This window comes from Phoxinus phoxinus (genome assembly GCF_949152265.1).
Source record: "Phoxinus phoxinus genome assembly, chromosome: 18".
Lineage (NCBI taxonomy): Eukaryota > Metazoa > Chordata > Actinopteri > Cypriniformes > Leuciscidae > Phoxinus > Phoxinus phoxinus.
Genome location: NC_136893.1, coordinates 6,772,133 through 6,791,295, shown reverse-complemented (window position 1 = coordinate 6,791,295; position 19,163 = coordinate 6,772,133). Strand labels below are relative to the sequence as shown.

The following is a 19,163-nucleotide window of genomic DNA, read 5'->3' as shown; positions in this document are numbered from 1 at the left end:
TTTATTAACCAATATCTTTGCTGCTGACCTCTGATGATCCAATTCAACCGTACTAATATCTAAAAATAACTTTCACATTTGTGTTTTATTTTTTGCTGAAGTAAGATTGTTGAAAGTTCTTCTTCTGCGCTCCAGAATGGCAGCACAGCTGAAAGGATTAATTGAGTTGCACCCTCTACTGTACAGGAGTGAATTTGCATTTTCATCAGCCTGAGGGTTTTATTTTGTTATTAAAAAAGAAACAAGCAAGCCAAGCCCACATGAGAAAAACTAGCGCAAAAGTAACAAAGCATTACTTATCATAAAAAGTAACTAAGTTACTTTTTTAGGGAGTAAGTTAGTTACTTTTTTTTAGGGAGTAAGGCAATATTGTAATGCATTATATTTAATAATGTAACTTTCCCAACACTGATAACCACTTAGCAAACTGCCACATCACTTTAGTGTCGTGGAGCTTGCACGTTTCCTAGAGAAAATGTGAAGATCTAGTCTTTTCTTCTTCTCAAACTGGTTGTGACAATACAGCTTATTTATAGTCACTCATTTTACCCAAATCCACAGCAGGGTGACTGTTCAAACATTCACATCCATTCAGTTGTGTCTCCTTACAGCTTCACTCAAGTTCTGAATGGTGCAGAAAACACCCTCCCTTTCACTCGCCCTCCGCTGCCATATTCCCACACACTTACAAACACACGGATAAACGCAGTTATGCTCCCAGTCCCATAGCTTTAAATCTATTAAAGTGGAAAGATTAGGAGAAAAAGAGAATATATATATATATATATCAGAACATACAAATAAAAAGAATGTCTGTATACAGTTTTGTGTATTTATATACACCCATAAATCACCCATATAATATCACAAAAAAATGGTGTATTATATTGTATAATATAACGGTATTTAGTATATAAAATAACACACAGTCACATACACACACATACATATACACACACACACACACACACACACACACACATATATATACACACACACACACACACACACACACACACACACACACACACACACACACACACACATACATATATATATTTTTTTTTTTATACAAAACTATCAGACAAATGCATGCTTTATATTATATGGCCATTCAAAAGAAATTTAAGATTAATAAATACAAATCATTTTAATCCAAATCCCCCCACACTCTATTCCTTCTACACTTTCTATTCTACACTTTCTATTCAACACTTTCTATTTGGCTACAAAATGTAAACATGAAAGAGAATCGCCAACAGCATTAATGCAGCAACTCACCAAAGTGAAGTCCAACCTTCCGAAGATCTTCATCCTTAAATGTTTTACGTATTTTAAAATCATTGGATCCTCTAGTAGCGCCTCGGCTCAGCTAAACGAGTGTGCAGTCAATGCAGCGTGTGTGAGTCACGCAGCCTCTCATAGTCAGCCGTGCAGCTTCAGCAGAGGGTCGATCATGAGTGTTTCCAATCCAGTGCCCACTGCTAAAGCTCATTAACATACAGCTGCCGTCCCACGAGCTCCGCACCCCACGCCACCAACACACCAACTTTATTTCATTATTACAACTAACTGCAAACAGATCATGTACATGCAATAAAACTAGATCTTTTTTTCTTTCTTTCCTTTCAAACCGACGTTTAGTCCATAACCACAACATTTTACTTTGAAGGTAAAAATGCTTCTCGTTATCATTTAAAAGAGCAATCAACCAAATATCTGTCTGTTCGTCTTAAAACAAATGTCATTAAAAATCTGGATATTTCAATACCTGTCAGCTGTGCTGGAAGAATCTTCTGTGCAGCATCTCACACAACATTGTAAGACTGCAGAAGACTATCGGCGCTATTTTAGGCACTGCCGATGACGTGTGAGCTTATAAAAGCCGTCGTCTGTTTGAACTACAAAGTCTATCAAATTTTAAAGTATTCCAGCGGGATAAAAACACTGGATGAAATATTAAACTTCAAATTTAGGGCGTCTTATATTTGTAGTGAAGTGCCGTGAAGCCATAAGAACAACGGCAGTATTACTTGCAATGAAGACTTCAAGAATGTCATGCTTACTTTATCCAACAGCATAAAACAATTACCATTTCCATCTACTGTAATCACAGAAACACATTATAATTAATCTGTGAAACATCAACACATCTTCCCATCACATACTAGGTGGCACTATCCTTTGTGAAACTGCAACAAGCCGTAACTGACAAGCAAATATCTTTAATTCTGAAATAACACAGACTAGATTTTTGTTCATGAGTCAGCGCATGTGTCAAAATGCGTTTAGCACCATTAATAATGTGTTAATTATGCAAGAAATATACCTTACTGTGGGTGTTACCAACTGTACGCAGTCATAAAATTCAATGTATAAATGTTGCTTCTGCTTATTTGACATTGTATATCATATTGACAAATAATTTAGGGTGGGCTCTTTTGATTTGAACAATAATCAGCCATCTAGCAACCACATAGAACACCTTAGCAACCCCTTAGCAACCACTTAATCCAGAAAGGGGCTTTGGGGTGGGGTCTTTTGACTAGACCAGTAAGCAACCACCTAGCAACCACACAGAACCTAGCAATCACATATCAATCACTCAAAACACACAACTAATCAGAACACCTTAAGTCACCACCTAGCAACTACACCCTAGCTACCACTTAACAATAATGCAGAAAGAGAATTTAGGGTGGGCTATTTTGATTTGAACAATAAGCAGCCACATAGCAACTACATAGAACACCTTAGCAACCCCTCAAAACACAATGGCAACCACTTAATCCAGAAAGAAACTTTGGTGTTAAAAACCTGGACCAGTAAGTAACTCAGAACACCATAACAACCACTCAGCAACCACTAAGAATACCCTAGGAACCACTAAACAATAACCCAGAAACAGACTTTATGGTGGGCTCTTTTGACTTGAACAGTAAGCAACCACCTAGCAACCACATATAACACCTTAACAACCACTCAGAACACCCTAGCAACCACTAACAACACCCTAGAAACCACTTAACAATAATCCAGAAAGAGACTTTAGGGTGGGCTCTTTTGACTTGAACAGTAATCAACCACCTAGCAACCACTCAGGACACCTTAGCAACCAGTCAGAACAGTTAGTTTCGCAGTAAGAGAGAGAGAGACACTTCATAATGCATTTCAAACAAACAGTTTTGTAAGAACTTACCAGGGGGTTTGTGACAGAAAAGAAGATATGAGCTTAGACAATTACTCAGAAACAGAACAGGCATCTGTGGTTTAAAAATCACAACAATGTGGAATTATGGGTAAGTTTCTCCTTAATGTGGCTCTGAGGCCATATGTTCCTCACTGATGCCGTAAGCCCAATACTGTCACCATGGTTTGTGGGTAATTGCTATGATGGAGTGCGAGTGTTTCCTGAATGAACGCTGAAGATCAACCGCATCCAAAGCTATCCCAGAAAGCATCTCTTAAACAATACACAAAGAAAAACATCTGGCTTTCTCATCAGCCACAAGAAGCTGGGAAAAAAATCCATAGAGGGAGAAATATCCACTGAATAATTGCTGTGCAGAGTGGAGGATGATGGGACAGCCATCGGCCGTTACATAAGCCAGATACGTTTGTAGGACATATCAATCGGTCTCACTGAACTGTAATTATATCATCAGTTACACAACACTCACAGGATTTGGGTTAGAATTATGTGTGGGAAATTACACTTTATTCCCCTAAAAACCATCTAGACATTTTAGAGTGCGTCCTTGTTGAAAGCCACATTAAAGCAGAGTTTTATTATCCATATTTAGGGTTTAGGAGTAAGACACTCACCTGTAACAGTGTCTAAATCAGGATGAAGACAGTCCCAGAGCACCAGATGGAAGAAAAACAGAAGAAAAATTAACATTAGAAATAATTCTAATAATTCTTGGGCTTGGGCTAACCAAAATTAATTAAAATACTTCCAAAAACCTAGATAAGGCACAAAAAAGACTCTGTATAAGTTCTTGTTTTTTTAATATATACATACACATACATATATATATATATATATATGCTTCTGTTTTCCCGAATATCAGCACGTTTGCAAATGTGATAGTGATAAAAGTACATTTTTAGGTGTGTAAATTTTTAAAGTGGCTATTAGGTGACTCACATTTTAGACACAATATTGTCTGTTTTTCCTCTATTTTGCCAACAAAACTATTCAAAAACAGTAGAGCCGGAGCAACACAGTTTCAGTTTCGTTACTGAAGGAATCTGCGTTTTTGAACGAATCGTTCTAATGAATAACTTGACGACTCACTCACTTCTTTGTACCTGAATGAATCAGCCATTTTGAACGAATCATTTGACCGAATGATTCAATGACTCACTTGTTAAGACAATGATTTGTCACCATCTACTGGCAGTTTTAGTATCATTTCATTTTAGCTGAGGGACTAAGATCAAACTAGTTACGCTTTTTCACATATATCTGTTTGGTATTAACTCAAGTCTGGAGTTTATGTGTGCGTGGGACTCATTATACTGGAGCAAATATAATGTAGAAATCTGTCTGTAAATCTTTTTTCAACTAGGTGTCAGAACACAAGCAGCGCTGTCAGAGTTGTTGCAGAGAATCCTCTGAAGGAACTTCAGCAACGTCTATTTTCTGTTCGCCCAAAATATATCCACTTCCTGTCTGCCCAACATCATTAATAACTGGGACATTTGAGGACAGAAGTTTTTTTTTTTCTACTCCTGCCAGAAAAACAAAAAGTACAAACACTGAAGGAGAAAGTATCCATAAAGATGTCTTTAAATAACTCGGGGCTTTATTTAACCAAACATGAAAAAGATCTTTAAAATCAATATTCTTTCTACCTTTTAGTTTTTTGAAAATGGAGAGAAAACATGAAAAACAAGAGGTTAGGAAACCGACGCAGGCAAGACGTGAGCCACCGTAGCTTTCATCTTTGCAAAACTAGGTTCAAATCGAAACTTTATTGTGCTACGAAAAGGAATTAGGAGTTAAGTCTTTAGTATTTTGACTAGTCAAATTAAAGCATGAATAATCCTCTATCACTAACATTAAGAATGCCGAACACTTAGAAGATTATCGTCTTTAACAGCCTAACTCCGGCATTAGACACGAGTCAACAGTGGTATTAGTCAGAATATCTTTAGTAACAGTCAAAAAAGTGGATATCAAGGCCCCTATATATGCTATTTTTAAGGCTCTTAATTTTTAAGGTATCCTACAATAGGTTTTACATGCATCCAAGGCCAAAAAAAACAAAAATCATAATATAGGTACATATAATCTCCCCTTTGATCTTTGAAACTATATTACACACTACATGAAAGGTAATGTCTGAAAAAGCATAATAGGGACACTTTAACTGAGTTTTTGTTTGTGTGTGTGTGTCCATTCTTACCCTCTGCTGAATCGTGGCATGTTTATGCTCCATGTCTCTCTTCTCCATCGCTGAATCAATCACCAGTTGATCCAGCTATGACAAGATGAACAGTCATTAGAAGTTTGTTGTTGTCATGTATTTATTAAGAAAACGTGATCATGTTCATTCTGCAGGCATTGGTTGTCTATCTGTGTCCATTGTAGCACTGCGCTTTCAGATGTGACGGGGAATTTAGCACTAAAGTTAGTGATGTAACATGGTTCGTCGATGAACTAAATAGACAGAAATCAGATAGAGATCAGGCGCTTGTTGGTCTGAGGTGAATGTGTTTTAAACACACAAAGCATTCTTAAAGGGATACTTCACCTCTGTAAAGATGAATGTGTATTTAAAATGGGTCATTTATGTAGTAGAAATGTGAAATTATTTTTTTAATTTGGAGCCTTCTAGACTGAGAAAAGCCAGACAATGCATTTTTGGCTCATGTGGATGAAAGACAACAACTCCCAGAATGCACTTGCTTCACTGCCCTACGAGGCCACGCCTACCGATAAGAGCGCAGTTAAACAACAAGGCTAGGCTACTAGTGAGTCTCCATGACGAGTCTGCCCGGGGTTTCGAGACCGCCCAAAATGTCCAGGATTCGGCTTTTGCGTTCTACAGTCGGCATTCATCATGTTTACTGTGGCGAGCAGGACGAGACTGACGGCCGCGGGAGAATGGCGTGATGCCGGTGGCGGGATTACTGATGAGCGACACCTGTGAGACGCACCGGTCTCGTCTTGTATCTCTCACGGAGGAGAGGGAATTTTCTTAGCAATGTTAAAACGCACATTAACCGATCACTTGTTTAGCGTTCATGTAAACACTACATTCAGATTCACCAATGGGAATGAATTCAGTTAGATTGAAACAAAAGGTGTGCATGTAAACAATAATTGCCAACTGCAGAAAGCTAAAGCCGAATCACGGACATTTTGGACGATCTCGACGGCCGGACATGTCTGGAAAAAGAGGATGGTAACCCCTACTACTCGGCTTTCTCCACAGAATAAGAACCTGTTAGCTTAGCTTCCAAATAAAAGATGGCTGACACTATTTGTACATTCTGTGAGTGAGATCCCACCCTCTATGGGCGGGTTGAAAACATGCAGATCTAGCGCCTTCTACTGGCTGTAGTTTTTAGCCTCTGGCCAAAATTAATATTATAATTATAATAGAGGGGATTATAATAGTATTTGAAAATATTACAGGTTTTCTACTGATATAAAGCTTAATGCTAAATCCTGAAGTATCCCTTTAACTAAAAACTAGATTTGAACATTTGAATATCACAGTATTTGCTTAATTTGAGGCTGTGTCGATGCTGGGGGTTTATTTATTTATTTTAGGATTTATTTATTTTTAATTCAGAGAATGAAAATTGAATAGTCGGTCCCACTTTATATTAAGTGGCTTTAAGTACTATGTACTTACATCGAAAAATAAGTACAATGTACTTATTGTGTTCATGTTGTAATGTAAAACACTTTTGCTGCTATTGCGGTGTGATACGGGTAAGGTTAGAGACAGGTGTGCTGGTATGGGTAAGTTTAAGGGTGGGTTAAGGTTTAAGGGAAGGGTCAACAGTTTAATTACAAATGTAATTACATACATTAATTACAGCTGTAATTACATGCAGGTATTTTAAAAATATAAGTACAATGTAAAAACATGTATGTACACAATAAGTCCATTGTATCAAACTATTAATTTCAATGTAAGTACATAGTACTTAAAGCCACTTAATATAAAGTGGGACCGAATAGTCTTGTCTTGTCATGAAATGTTTAAAAAATATATATACTTTTTTGTTTTGCAAATACAAATACATTTGTGACCTTGAAATAAAAAAAAAAAATGTGGCATCACATGTAAATTAAGTTATTTATTTATCGTTTTTATAAAATTCACATTTTGTCCAGCTTTATAAATGGTTCATCCAAACCTGTCCGCCAGCTGTGAGGAGGAAACGCAACAGTGCTCACCTCAGCTGCCAGTTTCTTCATGTAGGGGTCGATCTCATCCAGGAGGTTGTAGCCTTGCTGATACAGGGAGTACTGCGCATGCATGAAGGATAACATCTGCAGAGAACAGGACAGATACACACGCTGCAGAGTTCACAACGAAGCTATAGATTTACATATGCCAGGGAAAAAATACATCTCTGATACTCACCGCATCCAAGATCTCAAATTTCTTTTTGGCTTGAAGGACATTGATCTATATGGGGGAAAAGAGATATTTATAAAACACTCTTATATGTTCATATCTATCGATCTATCTATCTATCTAAAAACAATGCTAGCAAGAATGCAAGCTCTTATCAAGGCCAAAGGACGCCAAACACAATATTATGTTTATGTTCATTATGTGTGAATTAAGACTATTTAGTTGTTGCAGATTGTTATCTGCCTAATAAATGACAATAACATTTTACGTTTTTAACAAGTTTTTGACAGATTCCTAAAATATATGCGTTTTCTCTTTATTATGACAGGTGGTCATAATAAATTTGTTAAGCACTTATAAATATATATATATATATGCAAATGTTTTTGCCCGTGTGACATCACAGACCTTTTGGAGCTTGACTAAATACATTTTTTTATATATATATATATATAATAAGGTGGACGTTTTAAGCACAACTTGCAGAATGTTTCAATGGTATAAAGACCTTTTATATTTCAAAAGCTCTAGGAAATTCAGATTTCTCACATCATTTAAGTTCCACATTTACAAATACATTTATTAAAATCAAAATTTGTATGTTAACATCAGTTAATGCACTGCGAACTGACATGAACATTTTCATTATCAAAGGTTAATAAATGCTGTCCATTGATAATTCATGTTGAAGTCAACATGAAATCAAAATGTAAATTTTTTTTGCGGAAATTAAAAATATGGGAAAATTTGGGGAAATACTGCAGTATTTATTATAAATGTATCCGTGCACATCATTACTTTCTTAAAATTCCAGTGCCCTCGTAATCTTTAATTAAAATGACTTCCCCTCCCCCTTGCAGTGACATCTCTTCTCTGATGACGTGTTTACTGGTACGAAGGCGGTGCTCCTGTCACTCACATGAGATCCACCAACAGCAGACCACAACCATCCAATCAATTCCCCATGGACAAAATCAAGCCCCGCCCTACGTTTTTCTTGTTCCAGAAGCCGTTTCACTCAGATATACGTCACAATAGGGAAGAACAGACTTTTGTAAGCCGACTTCAATGCATTAACTAATGCTGACGAACGATACGTTGTTGTAAAGTGTATATATAGTTTGTACCTGTAGCACGTAGTCCAGCGCGAGATGCCGGAAGCACTTGCGGGTGAAGTTGAGGGTGCTGGTGGCCTCCTCCACCTCGTGGGGTTTGTTTCGAGGTGCCTGTGCGTTCTTCACCTGTGCTATCTCCAGATCCTCCCGAACCTTATCAAACTGCTTCTTCGTGTCCTTGAATTTACGCACGTCACTAAAAAAAGCACAGACAGATATTCGTTAGATGGCTTGTAGTGGCCTAATGCTGATATGGAGGCTTCGGGTTTGATCCCAAGGAAATTAATAGGTTTTTGGGATCTCACTGAGTTTTTTTTCTTTCTTTTTTTCTTCTTCTTCAGTGAGAAATTTTATTTTTGGTGAGCTATTCCTGTTCTATCATTTTCAGGGTGAACCCGAGAGGCTTTTGTCCTCATTTTAACACAGTATCTCTGAAATATTCATATTATCTGAAAAAAATTGCACATGACAGATCAGGTGGATCTAATAAAAGCTTCATATCGAAGAGATCTTCCTGAAATACTGTGGTTCGTTTTACCACATAAATCTTCGGCCCATTGCATTATCAGTGATCACCTGTGATGAATGAATAGGAACCTGCTCTCAAGAATCCTATTATCCTCCATGAGGACACATTCATTATTAATGAGCTCTAAAAGTCAGATCATTATTTATAGTCACCCTGCGGGAAGCACAATAATGAAAAAAACGTCCCCAGTGATTGTGAACGCTTTCGTATTTGCAGAAGTAAAAATAAAAACACAGGGCGACACTTCCACATCACTGACCTTTCGGACTGATATCAGTGAGTTTAATATTTTTCATTTGAAAGGAAAGAAAACTAGGAACTAAAAATATGATTGCAATAAAAAAATGCATTTCTGAACACACTCTAATAGACACACTAATTTACTAAGAGGAAATTAAATAAATATGAATTAATTAAATATTAATATACATAAATATTAGTGTTGACATTTTACAGTTGTACTGTATTTAAAAATTCTTAAATACACATTTTTTACTTTACAGGGTAAATTATTACAATAGTATTGTTATTAGTTTATAGTCATAATTATATCTCATATATAAGCACAGCAAACCTAGAGATTAAAGAGAAGGAAAAAAACATTTAAATCACTATTTTTATCAGAAGAATTGCAATATGGTGCAGCTCTACTACAGTAATAGTGACATTTAAAGTGCAGGTTTAATATTGTGTCAACATGTAAAATATAAGTTCTTTAGAAGGGCAAGTAACACCAATATGTGTTCAAATATAGTCCAGTACACTCACTCTTTCACAAAGTTGTGCAGCTGCTGCTTCACAGATCTCTGAGCTTGATCAAACAGGATCTGAAAAACACAAAATAATACATACGAATAAATGTATCTTAGTTTGAGCCAATGGCATCTATTAAGTATCTCTTCATCAGACAAGCCTATTCTCGGAGAAACGCAGGACATTTGCACCCGTCAACTTATATTAGTCCTTGAACAGCATTCTTATCAACAGATCATTGTCCTATGATTTAGGAAGGACTATTGTTAGACCAAAAACACACACAAATCACAGCAATGAATGATTACCCTCTGAAAAAAATGTGGTTGGGAGACACTTGTTGTGAATGTCGCATGTAATAACCCCCTATCAACACTAGATGGCGCGCTCGCGTTTGTTTAATGTGAGCTGTTTAGAGGATGTAAACCTGCGTGTGAGACCTCCCAACACACACACCATCATCATCATCATCATCATCACACACACACCCCTGTGCCTCATTGAGATTCAGGCCGAGTCTCTGCGCAAGGACGTCTGAACTGATCGCGGATGCCATGCTGCGGCGGCGGAGGAAAAATAGGTCACTCGGGCAGGGAGGGAGAGACATGAAAGAGGGGAAAGAAAGAAGAGGGAGCGAAGGAAACAACAGAAAAACAAGAGAAGTGATGCAAGATACTTAGGATCGTCACATCCACATCACCACAGAAGCTACAGAGGGACATCAAGACTAATGATCCTCAGGGCTTTTTGAGTTCAACACTGCAGGAATACATAAAGAATCTAAAGCATTTTATGTTTGGGAAATATTCATTAGCTATTTATTACTTCTGGACGGACATAAATCTTGGTTACAAGGTCGTTTTTCTATATAGACAGTTTCAGACAAAAATAATTTGGTTACATTTTTCACGTCGATCTGTCATTGTGGTGGTCACTATTTCAGAAAACTCGCCCCTAAATTACCAGTAAGACGGTTTAACTATTTTAACTGGGCAACTAAAATAGGCAGAAAAAAGCTTGGGCTTGAAAATATAATGTTAAAATATAATACACAAGATCATTATTTTCAAGATGAAATCAAATGGAAGACTTTTTTCCCTAATTGTCAGTGATTATTTTTAGGGAGAAATTCTTGCAGCTTTTCCTGAAAAAAAAACAAAAACTGCAGACCTACTATTCATAATGCAAACATAAATAATATGCTTTATTTAAATTAAATAATTATGAATAATAATAATAATAATAAAGTAATGCATATATAGGCTATATATATAAGGAATTTTGATAACATTCAATTAAATTATAAATAATAAAATATACATTTAAATAATACATAAATAAATACATATAAAAAAATATAATATATCAATAAATTGACTTTTTTGCATGTCCAGTGGTTTTGGACATTACCTTCAGCTTTTCCTAAGAAAAAAACAACAACCTGAAGGCCTACTCTCCATAATGCAAACATAATCCCAAACAAATTTCATTAAATACCTCATAAAAACAAGACCATTACCACATTTTACTACAACAACACAAACAGGAAAATGATCAGAAATGTCAGTAGGGCTGTAAACCCAGATTCTGATGTAACGCCCCAGATGAACACATTTAAACAAAGCGCTTCACTCTTTCCTATTGCGGGTCGGTTTATAGCGCTATAAACTTCTGCAGGGCCCAAATAAGGTGCTTGGTGATGAAGGGGTGATGCTTTTGTGGTCCTCTGTGCCTCATGTCAAGGTTTACAGCCTCCCCTACGGTTAGGCAACACAGATCCCTCTATAAAACACAAGACTCTTTCTTTTAAATGCTCATCACTAAACAGAGCTCTAATAGATGTCAGCGGCTTATCCTGCATCCAAACGGCCTTTAAATGAAGCAGCAGGTTCTGGGAAACCGGGAACCCAACTCGCCGGTCTCGGGGCTTTGGCAGGAAGGGAGAGAAACACCCTGTGTGTGAGTGTGTGTGTGTGTGTGTGGTCCACAGACTGACATATTAAGGGTTAAGTGAGTATTTAATCTGGGCTCTGTATGAGATCACACAGATACCAGCATCACAACGGCATACAAAAAAATAATATATATATATACCCAAAATAAATGTTTTTATTTTTTAGTTTAAAGAACACACACATGCATTACATAAATGTGTAATATATAATAATACAAAACACACACACACACACAGTATGTAATATTAATTTAATGTTAACAGAAATAATTAACTATTTTTTTAAATAAATCATTAATAAAATATAAAGCTATTTTGATCAATTAAATTATTATAATTTATATAATTTATTTAAATAAAATATATGTAGGCTATTTAAATACATAAATACAATATAAATAAATGTATATATGTATTACTTAAATAAAATAAGTATTAAATAATATAAATATAATTAATAAATAACAATTTTTTTATTATTATTATTCAATTAATGGTTATTTAATGTATACAGTAGTTGGTAATGGGCTAGTGTCCCATTTTGTTTTCCTCCTGGTCTTGTATTATTCTGAACATAATGTCAAGAGTGTATGAATATGCTGAATAATATCCAGACTAGGCTTTACGGTCACATGTGCTCTTCCTGCGCTGAATTCCCCACTGTAGTTCATCTTTGCACACAACAGCGTGTACGGCTCACCAAAAGGTTAACTGTACCCACAATGCATAGGCGTCGATTTCGGGGGGGACGGGGGGGACGCGTACCCACCAGATTTCGTCATGAGTCATTTTGTACCCACCACTTTTTAGGGTTGCTAGTAGGGCTGTAACGATACACCAAACCCACGATTCGGTTCGTATCACGATTTTTTGGGGGATTTAAAAATAAAATAAAAAGAAATTCGGTGCTGATGCAGTGGTGACCCGTTCATGTAACGCGTCTTTGCATTGACTTAACATTGAAATCACTCGCGCCTGACGCGGTATTCGCGTCCGGTGTGAACGCACCATAAGGGTGGCGCTGCCAATAAAGCACCTAAAAGCTACCACAAAGAACTGGCAAAAGTAATCTGAATATGTCAAATATAGCAAGGAGACATTTTTATTAATAAACAAGTGTTTTCTGTGTCGCTGCAAAGATGAAGTTGACGATGAACGCGGCAGAGAGAAATGCACATTTCATACGGATAACATAGTTTTCTTTCGTTTTGAATTGTTATGTTTAAAAAGTATGATTTAAAGCGTTCTGTAGATAATATATATATTTCTCAGGTCTATAAGGCAAGGCTGTGCTGAGTTTCGGTTCATTTATGAGACGAGCTCCATTTCATGCGCAGGCGCCTCCGTGTCGTCGTGATATCTAGGCTATTATCTGCGTTACTTTATTTATTAAATCCAGGCAATCGGTTGATGAAACATTGATTAAAATTAAGATACAATTAATACAAAACGAAATTCACTTTAAAGAAAGGCTTTGTGCTTTCTGATTGAGGTCTGTGAAAGTTTTAAAGCATTTTTTAGTGCCGATTTCAGAGCGGTCACGTCCGTAACGTTGTTTTTTCCTCATAAATGCGAACTAAATAAAATGATTAACAAAATTAATATTTTATGTTCTGTGGAGCTCGTTTTATTTTTTTCTCACGTTTATATTAATTTCTGCTTAAATAATGAGTGTATGGAGGAATATAGCCTAATCCGCGCTCAAGCGCATGCATAAATATTGCCGCAAAAGCAGGCTAATGATATGTGTCTGAAAAATAATGAGGCATTTTTATTGTTTATTAATAAAATATATATTTCTAAATCAGTGTCGGCTTCAAACATATCTATATACATCTCCACTGTAAAGTGGATGCGCCTTTAGATAGAAATGCACCTTATATGGATTAGGCCTACAGCCTAATCAGCCGGTATTTGCTTTCGATTCAAATTTTTTCGTTTAAAAGTGGATATTTCGAGCTTTATATAGAAATATTCATCACGTTTTTGAGGCTATACACTGCATTTCAGTTCATTATTGAGACGCGCTAGTTCACGCCATGGAGATAATTAGGCTATAGCGCGCCCTGTTTGTTTTATTTTATTTTACAAAAGCACAACGTTTTCTTGTAATTGTGAGTTTACCCAAATAAAAGTAGGCTACTTGCGACTGATGCGTTATTCCTTTTGGACCTCAAAAAAGATTGAGTATTTAAAGTTGTTTCCTCTGTTGATAGGAAAATGCAAGTGTTCGCTCCGACGCGTGCCATCCAGTGCGCGCACACTCCGCACACACACTTTGGATATGCACCTAATATAGGCTAATAGCGAACATTTATCGGTTAAAGTTAGAGCGAGCTGCCATGCCAGATGGATAAGTCCTTTTCATGTTTAACAAATCAAATCATGCATTTTCTACCTACCGCGAGTAGCTATAAGCGCTGCACCAGTTTGAAAAGGGTAAAAGCAGTAGCGAGGGGCCCCACTGATGTTGCTGCGTCTTTATATTAATATTTCTGATTGTTTAAATGATCAGCCCTCGGGGGGCCCCTTAAAATGCGGGGTCCCAGGCAATTGCCGCCTCTGCCAGACGGAATGCCATACTAGGTTTTTGTGAAACGCCGCCACTGCTAGTAGCTTGCAGAGCTTACATTAGCTAGTAAGCTTCAGGACATCTTCTTTCAAAACATGACCTAAGCGAAAGATTTAAAAAAATGAATGCGTCATTGTACCCAGCACTTCTGAAAATGCACTTCCGAATGCGTCTCTGTCCCCAGCACATTTCAAACCAAACTGACGCCCATGCCACAATGCCAAATGTCAAGTAACCACACCGATGTCACACGGGTTAGCGGCTTTAGTCACTGCACGAGATTCAGGAGAATCTGTAAGAACGTGAGGCTCATTAAATACTTTAATGTGCAAAAAGCCCTTTATTCCCAATCCAATCCCTTTCACCCGACACAAACAATCCCTGTAGGGACAGTTCAATTCAGGAAGGGCTCTTATGATAAAACTTCCCTAAAACTCCCTTAGCCACCCCTCTTTCTTTCTAAAACCCCCATCTTCACATACTGCAGAGTGGGTTTTCCAGTTTGAATAATTTGCTGTCCAGAAGTCCGGTAAATCCCGTTAATTCCATTATCGGTCTTCTGACGCAGAAAAAAATACCATTCAGGAACATGAAAATCACCTTTCTACATTCTAAAAAAAATGCAGGGTTGTTTAAACCGGTTAATTATGGATGAACCCAACCGTTGGGTTAAAAATTTTAATTAAAAAAAAATTAACCCAACGTCTGGGTTTGTCTATATTTGACCCAACCTAGCATTTAGTGTAGCAAATATATAAAGTTCATGATCAATCTATAAATACATTTGGAGATAATGGCTGTTCAGTATGGACAATTTTTTTTTTAATTGATAAAATAATGAAAAATCCCTAATTATTTTGATAACCGAGATTTAATTGATACAATATAAATGAAATTATAGTCAGATTTATAGTTTAAATAATAAAATATGCATTTTTTTAAATGTGTAATGTGTGGATTATGTGAGCTCTATTTTAAAATAAGTAATAATAAAATGACACTTTTTACAATAATATTACCATATGTTTTTCATAATGCAATATCATATTTCTCAATTGCAGCTTTTATTTTTTTTATTCATAAAAAAAAGAGTTGCCATAAATAAATACTATATAAAAAGACAAAAAAAAGCAATTTTACATGAAATTAGAAAAAGAAAAAACGTTTATGACTGTTGTATGAAAAAGAACACATATGACCATGACCTAACACGCAGTTGGGTTAAGCAAAAGCGGTGTATGATTTTATTATATATTTTTTGGGGGTGGTAGGAATGATCCTGCATTAATGGAAGATGTTGTCTCACTGTAAGTGCTCTTGTGCACTGAGGCATGTGTTTGTCTTTCTGCATCCATTTATATAAGTGACCCTCAAGCGTTCACGTTTATACCTCACTGCACACACTGCTCAGGTGCTACACACACACACACACACACACACACACACACACACACAATCACAGCAGGATTCACTCGCCGGCCCTCTGATGACCTTGCCCATTAACCTCGTTTGTGATGTCATGTCCTCATGTGGCTCTGCTGGCCTCTAAACAGTCGCTCTCTAAAGACACACTTCTCAGAAGAGCACATCAAGCGCTCCGTGGGTTCACAGAGAGACGGCCTGGGGAACGAGGGTCAGATCTAACACCTCACGAGGCCTGGAAAAGAATACGCTTATAGAATGAGCAAATGTGTGTTAGAAACTAACAATAGTCCCTTCTGAAGCACACGCCAGGAAAACAAGACATAATTACTCAGCCTAATTAATTGTTCCGCATGATTCTTCATTGTCTTTATAGATTCAGCAAAGAACCTCTCATCCAATTTTGGCTGAAACGGGTTTTTGAGGCTACCTATAAGTTCTTCAGATCGGCATACTAATTTCTCATTTTTTGAAAAGTAATCTGAACATAGTTGATTCAAAACGTTAATGTTTGTGTTGAAATAAACGGCATGCTGCATATATACATTTTTTTACATATGTTATACAATTTATTATATAATTTAAATATATTAATTCATGAACAAATCATTCAGTTAGTGTTGGTTCTTTTTAATCAATCAGCCAATTAGTCACAAAACCTATAAGTTTATAATGTGTGAGTATACTATATATATATATATATATATTTATAGTAATGTAACAATATGTTATTAATCTACAAATAACATTATAGCTTTACCCAACAACCATTCACAGCCAAAATTGCAACAATATATTTTGTCATTTATATATAAATATAATAAAATGTCAATATATACAAATTTCAAATTGTGTGTGTGTGTGTGTGTGTGTGTGTGTGTAGTGAGGATAGAAAACTATAATATTAATAAATGTTAGCATCTGATCCCGAGGACATTTCTGATTGCTTCTGCACAATTCTGTTGCTGTTTTGCGTCACCACTTGATGCCAAATGCAAAATGTAGATCCCGAAGCAAAACACGCTGAGAACCACTGCTCTAGATATTGCCTCTTATGACCAGGAAAGACGCTCACAACAACAGACGGAGCATCATATATGATTTACATCCAACTTGATGAAAAACAAGGATCATTCATGATTCACAGCATCATAGCATGTTAAATTATTCACACGCACACATCACAACCAGGGCACCTTTACTAGAAGAGAGCGACACATGATGGAGAACACATTAACATTTCATAATACGATGACACTATGAGGTTGCCCCAGTGGACCTGTCCCACAGTCATTCATATGAGGAGAAAGAAATGAGAAAAAACACCAGACGCACCATGTGGTAGTTGACGATCTCCTGCAAACTCTCGCCACATTTTTCCAGGCAATCCTGTAAATATACAAGAAAAGGTCAAAATCCTCACAATTCAAACAATGTTTTCATTTTCAAGATGTCATGATCAAAATCAATTGAGTTATACTGTTTATTCTCATATCATCATTGATTAATATTCTGGATGCCTTTCCGACAAGGAAAACGAGCCCCGTTGAGTGTGCAACAGGCTTTTGTCGAAATGGAAATGTAATTGTGGGGCTGACTTGATGTTTTTTACAGTGGAAAATGCAAATAGCAGCAGGTTTTAATAAGATGCTCAACATTAGTCAGCTGGGTGCAAGAGAAGAGAAGCCAAAAAGACTCTTAATAGCATTTACAGATGGCGGCAATGAGTCTAACCCTTCCTGGCAGCGCTGAGAGAGAACGGCGAGAGCACAGGAGACTCGGCCTGCTGCTTTCTGACTGAATCCATGTCTAATCAAGGTCAATGAGTGTCTGGGACACTGAGAACAGCAGCCTGACGCCTCATGCCGGCCAGTGCAGAGCTCACAATTAAAAGCAGACGTGTGTAGGGTTGAGAATGTAGAAAATTGAACGATTTGTGGTGTACGGTTTTGATGACAGTTCTTGAACGTCTACGTTGTTTTGTCTCAAGTGCCACTGCAAAAGAATATGATGAAACATAAATATTGAGCACTATAAATTTCCCTACTTAAATCTCCTCACTGGTTTCAGACAATAAGGTCCGATTCATGAATGACTGACCCTTGTGAGACTTTTTGATGAATCCGAATCCAAAAGACTCGTGACTTGTGAGTTATTGGTCTGAATCAGTCCTAATGACTCACTCACTTTTAGTCACTTTTGAGTTACAAATTTGGAAGATTCTGATTTTTTTGGGGGGATAAATGGTAGGTCTACTTTAAAAACAAAATAATAGATAAAAAATAAACAATACAAGTAATATATATTAAATAAGAAAATAATATAATAATAAAATGTAATATATAATAAATATTAAAATGAAAATAAATGTAATGTATAATAAATATTAAAATGAAAATAAATAATCAAAAAAAGTTTTATTTAATAATAGTATAATTTTATATAATTTAAATAGTATTGTTTTTGTGTAGTTTGAAGTTACCAATAACGACCATAAAGATTCTAAAAGAATCATTATAAAACGGTTAGTTCCAATCCTTGATTCTGATTGGTCAATAGGTGAGTTTTTATTCACGATAAAACACGGCTATGACCGCTTCACCCAACGGTTCGATGTATCCCTACTACACAAAACTCATAGCAACCGGCTGACGGCTGACAGAAAGCCGTGTGTGTGACATGTACATAATCAAGTATTACCGATATCATCTGGTCCTTCTTGCACTGCTGGGATAGGTCACGGATGCCGTTGATAAAGAGCTTGTTGGCGGTGACGTACGCTTTCCCAGCTTCAATCATACCGCCACACAGCTTTACCAGCTATTAAAGAAAAACAGAGAGAGGAAGGAGTTAACATAAGACACAATAAGCCATCCATACATAACATGTGTTTTAGTGAATCAGCAGAAATCTTTTAAGACTTAATAAAACCATAATCTCGAGTCTTGACTGTGCTGGCACAGCAGAATATTAAAACCTCTTGATATTTTGCAGCATTACACAATTGTTTGAGGAAATATTTACAATGTTGAGGGTGACATTATATTCTCTTATGTTCACTGCATATTAAATATATTAAAGAAAATCCTAAATATATGTATTATTTTTATATAGTACTATTTTGAAAAGTGTTTTTGCATTCTTTTTTAGTTCATATTATCTGTTAATATTAAGTTTTTAAAATTTAATTAAAGTATTTAGTTAATACTAT

General features: G+C 36.4%; 1 protein-coding gene across 7 annotated transcripts in view; it reads right to left on the bottom strand.

Moving 5' to 3' along the window:
- Positions 1–19,163, bottom strand: part of acap3a (ArfGAP with coiled-coil, ankyrin repeat and PH domains 3a) — a 71,227-nt gene that overhangs the window by 20,511 nt on the left and 31,553 nt on the right. For 5 of the 7 annotated variants that reach the window (XM_079588518.1, XM_079588517.1, XM_079588521.1 and 2 more), the window contains exons 3-10: positions 18,653–18,772; positions 17,288–17,341; positions 10,020–10,078; positions 8,735–8,918; positions 7,614–7,658; positions 7,424–7,519; positions 5,415–5,489; positions 3,826–3,837 (exon numbers count right to left, since the gene is read on the bottom strand). In XM_079588518.1, the coding sequence (XP_079444644.1) occupies positions 3,826–3,837; positions 5,415–5,489; positions 7,424–7,519; positions 7,614–7,658; positions 8,735–8,918; positions 10,020–10,078; positions 17,288–17,341; positions 18,653–18,772 (645 nt within the window). The remainder of the gene's footprint in view (positions 1–3,825; positions 3,838–5,414; positions 5,490–7,423; positions 7,520–7,613; positions 7,659–8,734; positions 8,919–10,019; positions 10,079–17,287; positions 17,342–18,652; positions 18,773–19,163) is intronic. The other 2 variants (XM_079588520.1, XM_079588519.1) reach the window with 1 other exon arrangement.